This window comes from Lepus europaeus, chromosome 5 (assembly GCF_033115175.1).
Source record: "Lepus europaeus isolate LE1 chromosome 5, mLepTim1.pri, whole genome shotgun sequence".
In the NCBI taxonomy this organism is placed as follows: domain Eukaryota; kingdom Metazoa; phylum Chordata; class Mammalia; order Lagomorpha; family Leporidae; genus Lepus; species Lepus europaeus.
This window is the reverse complement of record NC_084831.1, coordinates 23,163,657-23,178,865: the sequence shown is the minus strand read 5'-3', so window position 1 is coordinate 23,178,865 and position 15,209 is coordinate 23,163,657. Positions and strand designations below refer to the sequence as shown.

General features: G+C 60.8%; 1 protein-coding gene across 1 annotated transcript in view; it reads left to right on the top strand.

Annotated features, from left to right (window-relative positions):
• Positions 1-12,328, top strand: part of SDC3 (syndecan 3) — a 34,162-nt gene extending 21,834 nt beyond the window's left edge. The window contains 5 exon segments of the mRNA XM_062190830.1: positions 3,855-3,972; positions 5,184-5,755; positions 5,758-5,802; positions 7,517-7,802; positions 8,551-12,328. Of these exon segments, the coding sequence (XP_062046814.1) occupies positions 5,216-5,755; positions 5,758-5,802; positions 7,517-7,802; positions 8,551-8,717 (1,038 nt within the window). The 5' untranslated portion in view covers positions 3,855-3,972; positions 5,184-5,215 and the 3' untranslated portion in view covers positions 8,718-12,328.
• Positions 12,329-15,209: the final 2,881 nt, after the last annotated feature.

The window sequence follows — 15,209 nt, the reverse complement described above, 5'->3', positions numbered from 1 at the left end:
CCTCCGAGGCTGCCCTGGGTTCCTGATGCTCAGCCCTTCCTGCCTGGGGAAGCCCCCTCTGGGCAGGTGCCTGGGGACTGGCGGTGGAAGGAGCAGAAGGCTCAGGGCTTCCCAGGGGCTCTAGGGGTGGAGCAGGAGGAAAGGTTGGAGTTCCAGTTGGAGGGGTAATGACAGGTAGGTGTGCTGTTGAGGGTAGGAAGTATCTGCGGGGTGGCTCGGGGTGTGGGCCTTGGGTGAGGGGAGTGTGAAGCAGGGGGCCATGAAACTTCATTGAGGTTGATGTGTGACATTTGTGGGGTGTATTAGGTGAGGAGAGGGGTGCAGAGTGTATCTGTGGGCACCCCAAGGTGTGTGTGCAGCCAGGGGTGTCATCAGCATCTGATGCATGCTGGTGTGTGGCCGGCTGTGATCCCTGTGCACTGCAGAGGGTGTGCAGCCGGGTTGCTGCCTGGCGGGCCTCATTGCTGGGATGTCCCTTTTGTCAGTTACTGAGTGTGTGTGTGTGCACACGCGCACGTGCCGTGTGCAATGTGAGTGCCTCCTGTCACTCATGGGAGGGGCTGCGATTTTCCCTGAAGGGGGCACAGTGAGGGTCAGGGAGAGGCTAGCAGGGTCCTGAGGAATTTGGGTGCAGTTTTTCTTTAAGGGAGTGACATGGATAATTATGCTCATTATGTATGGGATTATGCAAATGCAAAGGTCGTCTGGGGGTCAGAAGCTGTTTGTCACTCTCCTCCTCCTCCTCCTTCCCCTTGGAGGCTTTCTCTGCTGCCTCTGCCCTCTCTCCCTCAGGAAGGTGCAGCGCCAGCAGCCCTCAGTGTGCCTGCCGCGCCCCACAGGTCCCAATGTCTTTAGCAGGAAGCCCCTGTGAGCTTCCTAAGGCCTGCTCAGGGTAGACTGGAGTATTGCCCTCCCCTCCCAGCCCCCGTTCTCCCGGGTGCAGCTTTGGAGAATCACTGAGGTTGCCCCTTCCCCCGTTTCCAATTCCATCAGCAGGAGGCTAAATTAAGATGAGAGAGAATTTGCTCCCTCTGCCGCCTTCCCCTCCCTCTCTCATCCCCTCTACTCTGGCCTCCCTCTGTCCTCTGCCTGTCTGTCCTGCCGCCCCCTACCCCCCCATCACCCCCTCTGTTCCTCCACAATCCCTCCCTCTCCTGCACCCCCCCCCCCATCTCTGTGGGGAGCTGGAGCTCCTGGTCCCTAGCATGGAGGAGATGGTCGTCATGGTAACGGTTGTCATGTCGATGGCTACTGCACTAGGGATGAATGGTATCTAGGTGAGAGCTACCTGAGTGGGGGCTGACAGCTTCACAGAGGCTGATGCCTTTCACTAGCTCAGAGCTGTGCAGAGCTCCCCACCCCCACCTCTTCCCTCCTATACAGGTGCTGATCTGCACCCAAAGGCACACCACACACTGCCTAGGCTGCCTTTAGGTGTGTGTGTCTGGGTGCATCTGTGTGTGTGTTCTCAGCATCTCTGGGAGTCACTTTAAGGGTCTGTGTGACTGTTGGGGAAGCAGGTCTTTGGATTTGGGTGGGCCTTTCTGGGAGCCCAGCACATTTACCCTAGTTTAGGGGTCCCCAGGACCCAAACTCCTTAGAATCTCTCTCCCCAGCTCAGCCACACCAACCCTGCCTGGAAACACAGAGGCAGTGCAGCCCCGCCCAGGAGCCCAAGCCAGAGCCCTGGTCCCTCTCCACCCTGCCGTGCCCAGTGACAGCAGGCTGCTGGTCCAGAGCAGAGCTACAGGGCAGAGTCTCCAGCTTGCTTGCCCAGGTGGTGGTGGTGAGCTAGCAGCACCCCCCCCCCCCCCGTCTGGCCCTGGGGCTGTGTTCTCCTGGGCAGAGATGGGAGCAGGGAAGGTTGGAGGAGAGCTAACAAGGAGGAAGACCCAGCAATTAGTCACGGGAGCAATTACACTAATTGTTCCACTCCGTGACTCACTGGTAGAAAGTAAATACTGATTAATTCATTATTTCAGTACTGTGTGTGTGTGTGTATGTGTGTGCCATGACGGGGCAGCTCCTGGCTCCCTGCCCTGGCTGGGATGAGCAGGGCTTTGGAGCAGGTGGTCCAGGCTGGGGGCAGGAAGCCAGGATGGAGATCCCTTCTCTGGCTCTGTAGGAACTCCAGAAGGGGCCTTTCAGCAGTGGGGGCGTGAGAGACAGGGCTCAAATGTCGTGCCAGTCTGGCCCCTGTCCTGTTCACACACCTTCCAAGGCTCCCTGCTGCCAGTCACACATGGCAGCTGCTCAAGGCACACCTCACGCTCACTGAAGCCCAGAGTTCTTTCTTGGTTTTCAGCTGGGCAGATGGGGTGAAAAACAAGTTTCCCAGGGAAAGTTGTCAGCTGGACACAGGCAGTGTTCTGTGCTGGGCCCTGCTGACTTCCTGGCCTCACCTGCAGCCTGTCCCAGAATGCATCACATCTTCCTGTGCCATTCCTGACCGCTTATTTTCTCAATGCCTTCCATGTGTCAGGCACCGTGCTAGGCAGGGGACCTTGTCCTGCCTCCCTTGAGTGTCCACTTTAGACCCTTGAGCAAATACAACTCGCGAGGGTGGTAGGTGGTGTGAATTGGGAGCACGGAGGCTCTGAAGGTTCAAAGCAGGAGGGCTTCTCAAAAGAAGCGACGTGGGAGTGGGAGGTACCCAGCACCAGGTTAGAGGATGGGGGGGGGGGTGGAGCCAGCTCCCTGGACAGAAAGGGGCTGACTGGCTGAAGTCAGTTGTTTGCTGGGAGGATTAGGGGAGGTGGGAGGGTGGGCAGGGTGCCAGCGGCACTGCTTACTCTCTTCCCTCTGCCTGAGAGCACTCGCTCACTCCCTACCCTCCCCCGACCTCGATTTCAATTGTTTAAGACCCAAATGCTGTGTCCTTCATATCCTAGCATCAGGAATTAAGCTGGGCAGGGCCTGTTGCTGGGCTCAGTCTGGAGCCAGAGGCAGTGGCTGCAATGGGGCCATGGGGCAGCGTCAGGTTCACCCTCCTTTGGGCACCTGCACGCTGGCTCCGACCCCAGGGTTGCACTCGAGAGCCAGAGCTGACTCTGGCCTTGAGACACCGCGGGGTGGGTAGTACAGGGTGCTGACTTCATGTTTTGGGAAACACCCAGGGCCAGGGCTGGAGCCTACCCTCCCTTCCTGCCCTTCCCACAGCCACTCTCCTCCAATGCACTTCCCTCCCAGGGCCCCAGGCCTCCCCAGCACCCACGTCTGCCACATAGCACCTATGGCCCTGTCTCGGGGCTCTGAAGTGGGAGACCTCGAGTCTGGATATCATCATATACCCTGGGCTCTGGTGACCGGAGACAGTGGGGCCTCCCATTCTCTGTCCTCTTGGATGGGCTGAGACCCTTCACATCTCCCTGCCATCTGTTTGGTCAACTCAGCGGGCTCTTGTTTGTGTAAGGGCTTGTAAGTGGGGCTGGGGGCACTGGCCACCCAGGAAGGACAGCTCACTGGTGCTGAGTACCTGCTGCATACCAACGTGCGCTTGGCGCCGCACAGGAATTGCACACATCCTGGTCAAGCAGGCCCTCTTAGCTTGTTTGACAAATGAGGAAAGTGAGGCAGGCAGCGAGTAGACGGCTTGCCTGTGTCCTGCATGTAAGAGGTGGTAGAGCTATGACCTGAGTCCATCATCAGGGGCTTTGGTCAGGGGCAAGGGAGCAGCCGGAGGTCCTCAGAGGTGGCCATCAGGCCTGACCTGGGGCTGCAGCCCTGAGTGGGTGGGGGGTGGTCATTGCCAGTGTCCACATGACGCCCCTTGACTCTGAGCACGTGTGCCCTCCCTCTGGGTGTGTCAAGTCACTGGCCATGGTGCTGAGCCTGTGCCTTCTCTGCCCTCCCAGGCGCAGCGCTGGCGCAGTGAGAACTTCGAGAGGCCGGTGGACCTGGAGGGCTCGGGGGATGACGACTCCTTTCCCGACGACGAACTGGATGACCTGTACTCAGGGTCCGGCTCGGGCTGTAAGTAGCATCCACCCTCCCACCCCGCCCTGCCTGCTGGCCGTGACTGATCCACACCAGTGCCCTGGCCCCAGGGACCTGCCCAGGCTCACTCAGTGGGGCAGGGGGATTTTGTAGACCCCAAGAGCAGGCCTGGGAAGGCTGCAGAGCCCGGGGCTGCCCATTCTGGACAGTGTCCTGGAGGGGCCTCTGCAGCCCTGCGCTCCCTGCCCTCAGACCCCTGTCAGGACACACAGATGCCCTCAATGGCCCAGTGTCCACAGGGCAGTTCTGGCTGCGGGGAGGACATCAGTGGAGGTAATCTGATGGACTCTTCTGGAGTCAAGTGGCTCCCTCTGGTCCAAACAGCTGCGGCCAAGGGTGAGGTGGGCAGTGATGAAGAGGGCAAGTGCCTCCTATGGCCCTGCCCTGGAGAAGGGGGAGCCACTGCCACTGAGCCACCCGGCCACCCACAGGTGCTGCAGTGGGTGATACATGGAGTTTCCTTGGAGAGCTTCTCCAAGGGTTTGGGACAGGAGGTCAGAGGGTCACTGGCTGAGTATGATGAGCCCAGGTCTGCACGTGGCAGCCCCGGCAGCCCCCGGCCTCCAGTCACCCCCAGCCCACTCCTTGGAGCCTTCTCCAGGGTAATCATGGGAAAACCCTCCTCCAGAAGGTCCCGCCTCTATCCCAAGCCCCCCTGACTCCAGCCCTCCTTTGCCCATCTCAGGATCCCCGGCTTCCTTTGCCCTCTCCACCCCACTCCCGCCTCATCTCACTCCCTCCCTCGTCCATCCGGGCCGGGTCGCAGGCTCCCTGCAGGAAGGCCTTGTTCTCCTCTTGTCATGCCCAGGCCTCTGGGGGCCTCTGTGGATCAGCCTCTGCTCCGAATGCCACTGCTGTGCTCCCTCCAGCCCCCAGGGAGATCTGCAGCCTCTTTGGCCTCAATTCTGCTGCTTGGATGCAGTCTGATAGCAACTCCAGACAGGGTGGTCTTGGAACAGTCAGGGGAGTCTTTCTGGAAGAAGTGGCCCCTGGAAGAGTTTTGGCCAGACAGGGAGGAGTTAGGGAACATCTGCCAAGTGGTAGCCTTTGCCAGGTGCTGCCTTCTGCTCCCCCCCATCTCCTCCCAGAGAGAGGGGATTGGGACCCCCCCATCTTGAAACCTGGGATCCTTTGCCCCCACAATCCCCCAGCTCCCTAGCTCTCTCCCTCTTCCTCCACCTCTTCAGACTTCGAGCAGGAGTCGGGCCTTGAGACAGCCATGCGGTTCAGCCCGGATGTGGCCCTAGCCGTGTCCACCACGCCTGCTGTGCTGCCCACCGTGGACATCCAACCCGTGGGTACCCCATTCGAAGAGCTGCCCTCTGAACACCCCACCCCAGAGCCTGTCACCAGCCCCCCAGTGGTGACAGAGGTCCCGGAAGAGCCCAGCCAGAGAGCCACCACCATCGCCACCACCACGGTGACCACCACTGCCACCACCACAGGAGCCCCGACCGTGGCCACTGTGCCCACCACAGTGGCCACCGCCGCCCCCAGCATCCCTGCAGTACCCCCTTCCACGGCCACTACTGCTGTTGTAAGGACCACCGGCATACGGAGGCTTCTGCCCCTCCCTCTGACCACGGCCGCCACAGCCCCGGCCACCACCCCAGCAGTGGCCTCGCCTCCCACCACAGCGGTCATCTTGGACACCGAGGCCCCCACCCCCAGGCTGGTCAGCACCGCTACCTCCCGGCCAAGAGCTCTTCCAAGGCCGGCAACCACCCAGGAACCTGCTGTCCCCGAGAGGAGCACCCTGCCCTGCCCCTGGGGACCACTGCCCCCGGACCCACAGAGGTGGCTCAGGTGAGGACCCCGGGAGGCAGAGCAGAGCAGCAGGCTCAGGGCCCGGTGGGGGCGGATGGAACTGGGCAGGGCTGAGGGTCAGGGGCTCGCAGATGGGCGGGGGCCAGAGCGGGGTTTGTGAGTCGAGGGGTGGGGGGACAGAGATGGGGGCAGAAGGGGCAGAGTCAGGGGCGGGTCGTTGAGTCTTATGGTGACACCACACAGAGAGGGCATTGGGTAAGTGTGTGGGGTGGGGTGGGGCCTGTGGCTCTGACACAGACTCAGGAACCTGGCGGCCTGGATTCGAATCCTGCTGCTGCCAGTTTTTAGCCAGGTGACTCTAGGCTGGTCACTGAGCCTCTCTACTCCTCCGTTTCCTTATCTGTGCTAAGGAGAACATAGTGGAAAATGCATCCCACTTCCTGCCATTCGTCCTGCAGTGCTTAGAGCAGCCCCCGGCCCTGGTCAACAGACTCAGCAGCCGAGCTGCTGCTGGTGTCACCATGGTTGTCTGCTGTTGCACCACGGGGGTCCGGCACCAACTGTAGGGGAGGTGCCTGGCTGCCCAGGGCTCTGCCTGCCCTCGCAGCCGCCCCACGGGGTGCTGGGATTGTCTCCTTTTACACTGAGGCCAGGAGGGCCGGCCACTTTCCAAGGCTTCACAGCCAACCGGGGCAGCAGGGACTTCAGTGCAGGCAGCCGGCCCCCGAGGCTCAGGTGGTCTCCGGGGCGAGGGCGTGTGTGTGTGTGTGTGTGTGTTAGGGAAGGGGGCGACCATGTCAGAAGGCCGAGGAAATGGGAGCTGGAGCCTGGGCACTGTGGGGTGCATGGGCAAGCAGGGGGGGAGGCGACCCCGGCCAAGGCCCCAGAGTCACCTTCACAGCCGGCCTCGCTTCGCTGCGGAGGCCCTGAGACCGGGACCTGCCTGCCGGTGGGCGGGGATTCCCTGACTCCCCAGCCGGGTCTCGGAGCAGCTGGAGCAGCCTGGTGTTTTCAGTCTTGGCCAAGCAGGAAGGGGAAACAATGGCAGGGCACGGAGCCCAGGGCCCAGGCTGCAGGTGTAGCCGCTGTGCACCGCTTGTCCTCAGGCAGACACCAGGCCCCACCCTTGCCACACTCACCAGCGAAGTGGCTCCGCCCCTGTCTTGATGGCTCTCACAGCCCTCCCCCCCCCCCCCCCCCCCGCCCCTTGGTTCTGCCCCTGTGTGATGAGAGCCATGGGGATTCCTGGACACCTGCTTCCAGGGGCCATCACACTCTGGGGATTGTGCCCTTGAAATGAGCTCTAGGCCATGGGACTCACCTCCACCCCAGGCATGCGGCCCGGGGACCTGGCCTGGGTAAGTAGCACCATACCCAGCAGTCCCCACAGTGCTTGTAGGCAGGAATCCTGCAAGGATTGGTAATGAAGGCAGCTGGAGGGGAAGTGATGGGGTCAGGATGGGGACAGGATGTGGCCAGAGTATGAACGGAGGCCGTGTCATAGAGTAGTTAGAAACACAGCCTTCAGCATTAGATCTGGATTGTAGTTCTGTGTCTGCCTCTTGTTAGCTGTGTGTCGTTGGATAAGTCACTTAACTTCTCTGAGCCTACTTCCCGCCTAGCACAGCACTGGGCCTGTAACAAGTGCTTAGTGAATGTTGACCTCAGTGGGGCCATGAAGTGGTAGTCGTAGGCCTGTGTGTGTGTGAGGCACTAGGGGCCTGACTCCTGGGCTCACCCCACCTCTCTACAGACCCCGACTCCGGAGTCCTTCCTGACCACCACTCGGGAGGAGCCGGAGGTGCCAGTGAGCGGGGGACCCAGTGGGGACTTTGAGCTGCCGGAAGAAGAGACCACACAGCCAGACACGGCCAATGAGGTGGTGGCTGTCGGAGGTCCTGCAGCCAAGCCGTCACCTCCCCCGGAGACCCTGCCCAAGGGTGCCCGCCCAGGCATCCTGGACAATGCCATTGACTCGGGCAGCTCGGCTGCGCAGCTGCCACAGAAGAGCATCCTGGAGCGGAAGGAGGTGCTCGTAGGTGAGCCTTGGGGTCCGCGCCTGAGAGAGGGGGTGTCCCTGGGGAGGGGCTCCGGCCAGGCAGCTGTTGGGCCTTGGTTTGCCTCTGAGAGCCCAGAAGGGAGGTCAGACCTTGGCTTTCCTTCCATCTCGGGCTCCTCCTTGGGCTCTGCCTTTGACCATGCTGCTGTTGGGACCTCACTTCCTGGATGCAAATCTCTTACCACCTTCGGCTTGACCTTCCCCAACCCTTGTATCTCTGCCCCCCCCCCCCCTTGTGTACCCGCCCTGGCCACACCTCCTCGAGTCTCCGGACTCTTGGTCCGGTCCATGTCCTGGGCTCCCTGCTTGGGAACAGTGTGACCTGGGGCAAGGTACTTCCCTTTCTTTGTCTGTAGAATGGGGACATTTTGCACACAACCGATGCTCAGAGAGACTCCTGTTCTCGTAGTGACTCTTCTGTGACTGGGATGTGTCATAGTTTAGCTGGCAGAGTTTCCCCTTCCCTAGTGGTTACCAAATCCTCGTGCATCTTCGAGCGGATGGAGGCCTGCGTTTGGTGAGGACATGGCGCCTCCCTCGTAGGGCAGGTGCGAGGGTCCCATGAGTCAGGGCTGAGTCAGATGCTTAGAATAGAGCCCCTGGGTGTCTGCGGATGGCAGTCAATGCCAATCTCAGATTCCAGCCCCTCCGCCCAATTCGCGCCCTGGCCCCCAAGCCCCGGGGCTCAGCCCACCTCTGGGCCTTGACCTCTGCCTCTTGCTCCACAGCTGTGATTGTCGGTGGGGTGGTGGGAGCCCTCTTCGCAGCCTTCCTGGTCACACTGCTCATCTACCGGATGAAAAAGAAGGACGAGGGCAGCTACACGCTGGAGGAGCCCAAGCAGGCGAGCGTCACCTACCAGAAGCCCGACAAGCAGGAGGAGTTCTATGCCTAGCGGAGCCGCCCCTGCTGCCCCTCCACCCCTCTGCCCAGTCCCCCGCCCGGCTCGGCCTGGCCCCACCAGCCCAGGCCTGGGACTGAGCCTGAGAGGCAGAGCCTGGCCCCAGTTCTGCTCTGCCCTTCCTTCCCATGCCTACCCGGGCCGCCAGCCTCACACAGAACAGAGGGCATGGCCCCATGCCCCGGACCGCGCCCTTACAAGCTCACCTCTTGTCCACCAGCCTTGGGCTTCAGGACCTCATGTCACATGGGCAGGAGGAGGAAGCTTCTGATTGGCTGGTGGAAGAAGGGGTGGGGTTTGAGATGGGCCTGAGCCCCGACCCAACCTGGCCCCTGCAGGGCTGTCCAGGGTTGGGCACTGGGGCTGGTTTCCAGGACAAATAATTTGGCAAAAACCTAGGCACCGTAGCCTCTGTTCCAGGGCCCCTCTCTGCCTGGGTGAGAGGATGTCCCCTGTTGCCAGCCTGTGTTGTCCTGGCCTCTTCGGGGTTGCAGGAGAATCCTGCCCTTACCCCTTGCCAGTGCACACGGGCCCCAGGCTTCACCTCTCTCTGCGTCTTCCCCTGAGAAAGCAGCTTTCGGAGGGTGCCGGGGCAGCCGCTCTGACGTCCCTCCCGTGAGGGGACTCTGCACAGACATCGTTGCCTGCACTGTCACACATGTCCTTGCGTGGTCACACACAAGACAAACACACGCAGTGATAAGACCATACACAACCATGGCCGCCCAGCCAATCACGACCTGTCACAGACACACACATTCTCCAAAGATTGCTTTGACCCTTACTGCGATGCAAGTCCCTGGTCACGGTCATGTGAGTGGTGACAGCGTGGCCTCCCTCCCTCTCTGCCCCTCTCCCAGCCATGCACACACGGGCACCACACGCAGCATCTCCAGCTGTCGGGCTCGCTGGGGAGGGTGGACTCAAGCTGGAACAGGCAGCCCATATTGGGTCCCTGAGATGCCCAATCACACTCAGTCCCACACCACGGCACCCACACCAACCACATCGCCAGCAGCCAGGCTGGTGCCACACATATCCCACGTTAGCGCCAGATGTCACACACGCGACCCCACGCTCACTCTGGAGGAAGACAGGCGGCCACTTTGCCGTTCCTGGATGGAGGACAGTGTCAGGGGGACATTGCCACAGCCCTCTCAGCTGGGCGTGGCCTCACCCTGCCTCTCCCCCACTCTGTACCCCAAAAAGAGGGAGGCTCAGGGCCAGCCCCCACTGGCTGGGAGCCCTGGCCTCCCCCAAGACTGAGGAAGGAAGGAACTGGTTCCTAAAATTTGACCCTGGGCTCTGGAAGATACTTGGATCTCCCAGAACCAAAGGCCCCAGGCGGTGTGGTGGGGGTGCGGCCTGGCTCCTGGTCTCCCTGCCTCCCCCCGCTGTGAGCTAGGGGCTGACTCTGCCTCCCAGGACACAAGTCTCCAAAGTGCCTGTGAGGGCGGGCCCTTCGCCCGGGCCCTCTGCCTCCTCTGCCCTCGCCCTGGCCAGGCCAAGCTCAGCCCATCCACCCCAGGCCCTGCCTGTGCGTGGACCCCTGTCTCCACATCCCACCAAGCACCTCGGCCGCTCTGGCTACAGCTGGGGGACCGCCTCCCCCCACTGCCCTGCCCCCAGCTGGAGGCCCCTCCATATGCCCCGGGCTTCCAGAGGGCAGAGGTTTGAGGGGCTGGAGCAGGTGGCGGTGGCGATGGGATGCCACAGGCCCCAGGCTGCCTTCCTTTCTCATAGGTGGGGCCACTTCCTAGGCATTTCAGCTGTGGGATCACCGATCGCAGAGGGTGTGTTTGGCGAGGGCTGGGGTGGGAGTTGTAACTGGCTGGTGCTCTCACCCTCAGCGCCCACCACCATTCCTGTTGAAACCCCCCCTGGATTTTTGTTCCGTTCCCTTTTCAAGATTTCCCAGCAGCAGAGTGGTGCAAGTGGTACGGGGTACCCACGGCAGTGAGGGCGAGGTTCCAGGGGTGCCTACTTCCAGGCCGGGCTCCCTCTTCCAGACTCAGAGCCCCCCTCGGCGAGCCTGGAGCCCTGGGAGGAAGCCAGCTGAACCCAGCCTTGAAGGAGGGGCGGGATGGGACAGGCATTCCCTGCCCACGTGGCCTGGAGGAGGCAGCTTGGCCTCCGTGGTCCCTGTGACAGAAGGGCAGGCGCCGTCCCGGCTCCCCTCCACCCCGCATCCTGGGGACAGCGGCTCTGGTGAGAAGGCCTGGGCAGGCCGAGGCTGAGAAGCCAGGGAGCGTGGAAAAAAGCCAGCCTGGGGGACAGAGCCCTGAGGCCGGAGACCCAGCCTTGGGCTCAGCTTCTACAATCCCAAGCTGGGGAGGGCTGGCTTTGGACTTGGGGCTAGGGGCTTGGCCTCCCAGCCCTGGCCTCTCTTCTCTGTGTCCTTAGCATTTGAGACAAGAGGCTGAAGGTCTTGTGCACAGAGCCCCAGCCCCAAAGCTGAGCCTGGCCCCAGCTTTATCCTCTTGAAGTTTAGCAGTCTGAGCAGCCCAAAGGCCCTGGGGTTGGCCCGACTGGTGCAAGGGGGCCCAAGAGCGCTGGGTTCGAAGGACGAGCTGGAGCTCTGCAAAGTGCAATGTGTGCCAGCGCCACCCCCCCCGCCCTCCCCTGGAGAAACATGGGGTGGTGCACACCAGGCCTGCCCAGGCAGGTCTGCAGACACCCTGGTGCCCTCGGGGGGGGGGGGGGGTCATCCTGGGGGTGGGGCCCTGGCACTTCCTGGAAGCACAGCAAATTCCGGGTGGGAGGGGGCTTGAGACCCTCCTGGAGTCTTGGCTGGCTGGGGCTCAGAGCTGTGACTTTAACTGTGACTTCTAAGCCTAGGCTCTGTCCCCCCGCCCCAGGGGTAGGGGGGCTGGTCAGGGGACCTGGCCTGAAAGGCTCGAAGCCTACAGGTGGCAGCCAGGCCTGGGCTCTGTGGGCCAGCAGTGGGGGCTTGGGGGGCTTGGGGTGCAGCAGGTCTCCGGATCGGGGTCCCTGGGGTCCTGGGAGCAGATCCATCTTCACTTCCCAGGGCAGGAGTGGCCTCCTCGACTCCTCTGGACTTCACCTGACGGCCACCACCTTGGACTTGGCTGCCCCAGGCCCTCTCCTGTAAATAGAAGCCCACAAAGTGTACAGATCTACCGACCCCGAGACGGGGCCCCAGCGTCCCCGAGGGGCCTGGCCCCAGCCCCAGCGTGGCAAATGCATGTAAATATTTTTCGTAGGCACCGTGGCTCCAGTGAGCCCTGAAGACAGTGTCCCTCCCTCTGGTGAATCCGTTCACCCTGGCCTGGGGTGGGCCTGGAGTCTGGTCCTCTCTCGCCCAGGCCTCCCCTCCCCCTTCCTCCCCTGTAACCTGTTTATTAACCACACCTGTCCCGAGTTCATGGCCAAAACTTTCGATAAGGAAAAGTGGAGGAGGAAAGACAGTGGGAAAAGAGTGGGCGCTTGCCCCACTGCGGGCACTCACCTGCCCCAGCCTTGCGAAGGAACTGGGGGGTTTTAGTTTTTTCGTTTTTTTTTTTTTTTTTTTTGGTTTGTTTTGTTTTTTAACATTTCCCGTGCTGTGCCCATTTATAAGAGGAAATAAAATTCAGCTGCAACGATGCGCTGTGGTCAGTGTGAGATGAATGCAGAGGACGCGTGGAGGGAGGGCTGCCCGCCCCCTCTCTGAGCGGGGAAGCGCCACTGACCGCGCGCTCCCTCGTGGGAACCATTGTGGTGACCGCTGCTGCCGCCTGGAGTGTTTGGGAACCACGGGCGACTGTGGTCAGGCCAAGTAGGGGCTGCGGTGGCGGGGGTAGGGGGGAGAGGAAATCTGCCTCCAGCCACAGGGAGGGAGTCTTGGGTGGGGGGAGGAGCTGGGAGGAAGCCCAGCGGTGGTAATCCCTTGCTCTGAGCCTCAGTGTTCTCACCTGGGACCTGGGGCCCCAGCACCCCTGGACTAGAAGGCAGCAAGGGTCCTGTGAGGCAGGGCCTAGACACGGGCAGCCAGCGAAGCTCACGGGGTCTTTGACGATGGTGTGGGATGGGAAGTGAAGCCCGGGTTGGAGGGGTGGAACTGAAGACCAACCTGAGACCTGGATCTGAGGGTCCCACCGCTGCGGGGGCTGGGGGTGGCCTCTGAGTCACCCCGACTTCCCTTGGCACAGAGGTCCCTTTGGGGCCCCCACCCGGCACAATCAGGCCAGGGAGCCTGGTGCACTCGAGGGCCGGTTCTGTAGCCCCTCCTGTGCTCCACTGACCCCATCTGTCCTTGGCTGCCCACAGGGCTGTGCTGCGCCCCTGTCGTGGGAATGGTGTCATGGTCACAAGTTTGCCCTCAAGAGAACCCTCTCCACATCCCACAAATATTTCTTCTAGAAATGTCTGCTTAGATGTGCTGCACAGAGGCCTAGTGGTATTGGGTGGGTTGGAGCCCAGGCCTGTGGGTTTGGTGCAGGGCCCCACATGTACTCCCTCCCTCCCTTTCTCCCTCTGTCCCTTCCTCTTTCCAGTAACGTTTCTTTCTTTCTTTCTTTCTTTCTTTCTTTCTTTCTTTCTTTCTTTCTTTCTTTCTTTCTTTCTTTTTTTTTTTTTTTAAATAAATTCATGTATTTTTTTGAAAGGCAGAACATCAGTGAGAGAGAGGGAGGGAAGGAGGGAGGGAGCGAGAAACAGCCAGGGCTGAGGAACTAAAGCCAAAGCCAGGAGCCAGGTACTCCATCCTGGTCTCCCACGTGGGTGCAGGGCCCAAGCACCCAGGCCATCCTCCACTGCCCTCCCAGGTGCACCAGCATGGAGCGGGACTGGAAGTGGAACAGCTGGTGCTCGAACCAGCACTCTGATGTGGGATGCTGGCATCGCAGGTGGTGGCTTAACCCACTGGGCCACAGTGCCCGCCCTCAGTGAAGTTCCTTGAGTGTGCACTGTGTTCCTGACCCCATGCTTGGAATCGGGAGATGAGAGGTCACCAAGGCCGAGCCACTGCACTCTCAGGGCACTGACGTTTAACCAGACTAACTGGACTCTAACTGGGCGAGGAGAGCGTTCCTGCTGAGTGCCGCCTCCACGCTTCTGCAGGCAGCCTGGAGATCACACTTCGTGCTGCACAGAGGGGCTGGGCACCGCTGGGAGCTGGAAACTTTCCCTCCAGACTCTGTGGCCCAAGGGATGAGCCAGAAAGCCGAGGGGAAGGAGGGAGAATGGCCGATTGTTCTGTCCAGCCCACGAGGTTGCAGCCGCCTGCCCAAGCTGCCCTGAGAACAGACCGTCCTCAGCGTGCTGGGCTTCCGGGGCCGCCCACCCTGTCTCTGTGGCCTGAGGGTGGGCCCGGGGCTAACTGTGGAGCCAGGGCCTTCCTGGCCAGAGCTGGAGCCTCATCCTCACGGCAGGCCAGGGGAGCACTCCTTTCCCAGTAGCTGGTTGAAGCCGCAGGCAGGTCAGGCCTCCTGGCCTGCTTGAGCAGAGACCCAGGGCCCTAAAGCCATTAGAGCTTGCAACGGAATTCGCACCTGAGCCGCTGCCTGAACTCACTGGCCCTTCCAGCCCCGGGGCTGTCTCCTCTTCCAGCCGTTAGCTGGCTGTGTGAGCCTGGGCAAGTGCCTAAGCGTCTCTGAACTTCAGTGATCTCCTCAGAACAGCAGAAGCAATAGGACAGAACTCAGATGCTCCAAAGATGCGTTGACCCAGGACGTCTGTGGGTGCCTTCCAGTCCAGCACTCTTCTGCAGACATTATCTCGTTTAATTCTTGGGGGAAATCTTCCCTGTTACACAGATGCACATGCAGACCCTATCAGCAGAATACTCCTAGGACAAATAACCCAGCTTTTACAGAAATCATAAGGAAGGAAAAGAAAGAGCTGGAGAGGATTGGTGGATACGCTTAGGAGCCGTGTTACCTTCGCAGTGTGGGAAGCCGATCTGGAACCTGATGGAAACAAATTACTTGCGAAACCACCACTTAGGAAACAAGTGGGAATGTGAACATTGACTGAGTGTCGGTTAGTCAGGAGCCACTGACCATGCAGTGACAAGGATGTGACAAGGGTCCCGGGACTTGAGTGTGTGGTTTTTGTTTTACAGACTCGTTGTCGTCTAGGGACACAGGTGGGAACATTTGCAGGTGAGGCTGTCTGAGGTTAGCACTGGACACACCCAGGGCAGAGCAGGTGAGGAAACGGGGCAGGGGGCAGCACTCAAGTGATTAACTGTAGCGTCTGAGTAAGGGGCCCTTAGGGAGGTCAGGCTTACTCTATCGACTGTACAGTCCTAGTTCAAATTTTCCATAATAAAGTGTTTTTTTTTTTTTTAAAGAAATTGAGTGGGAAGTGTTGGCTCAGCAGTTAAGATGCCTCTCGGGTGCCTGCGTCCCCTGCTGGAGTTGGAGTCCTGGCTCTGCTCCCGATCTAGCTTCCTGCTGGTGTGCATCCTGCGAGGTGGCGGAAGACGACCCACAGACTTGGATTCCTGCCACTCACATAGATTCTGGGTTCCTGGCATTGGTC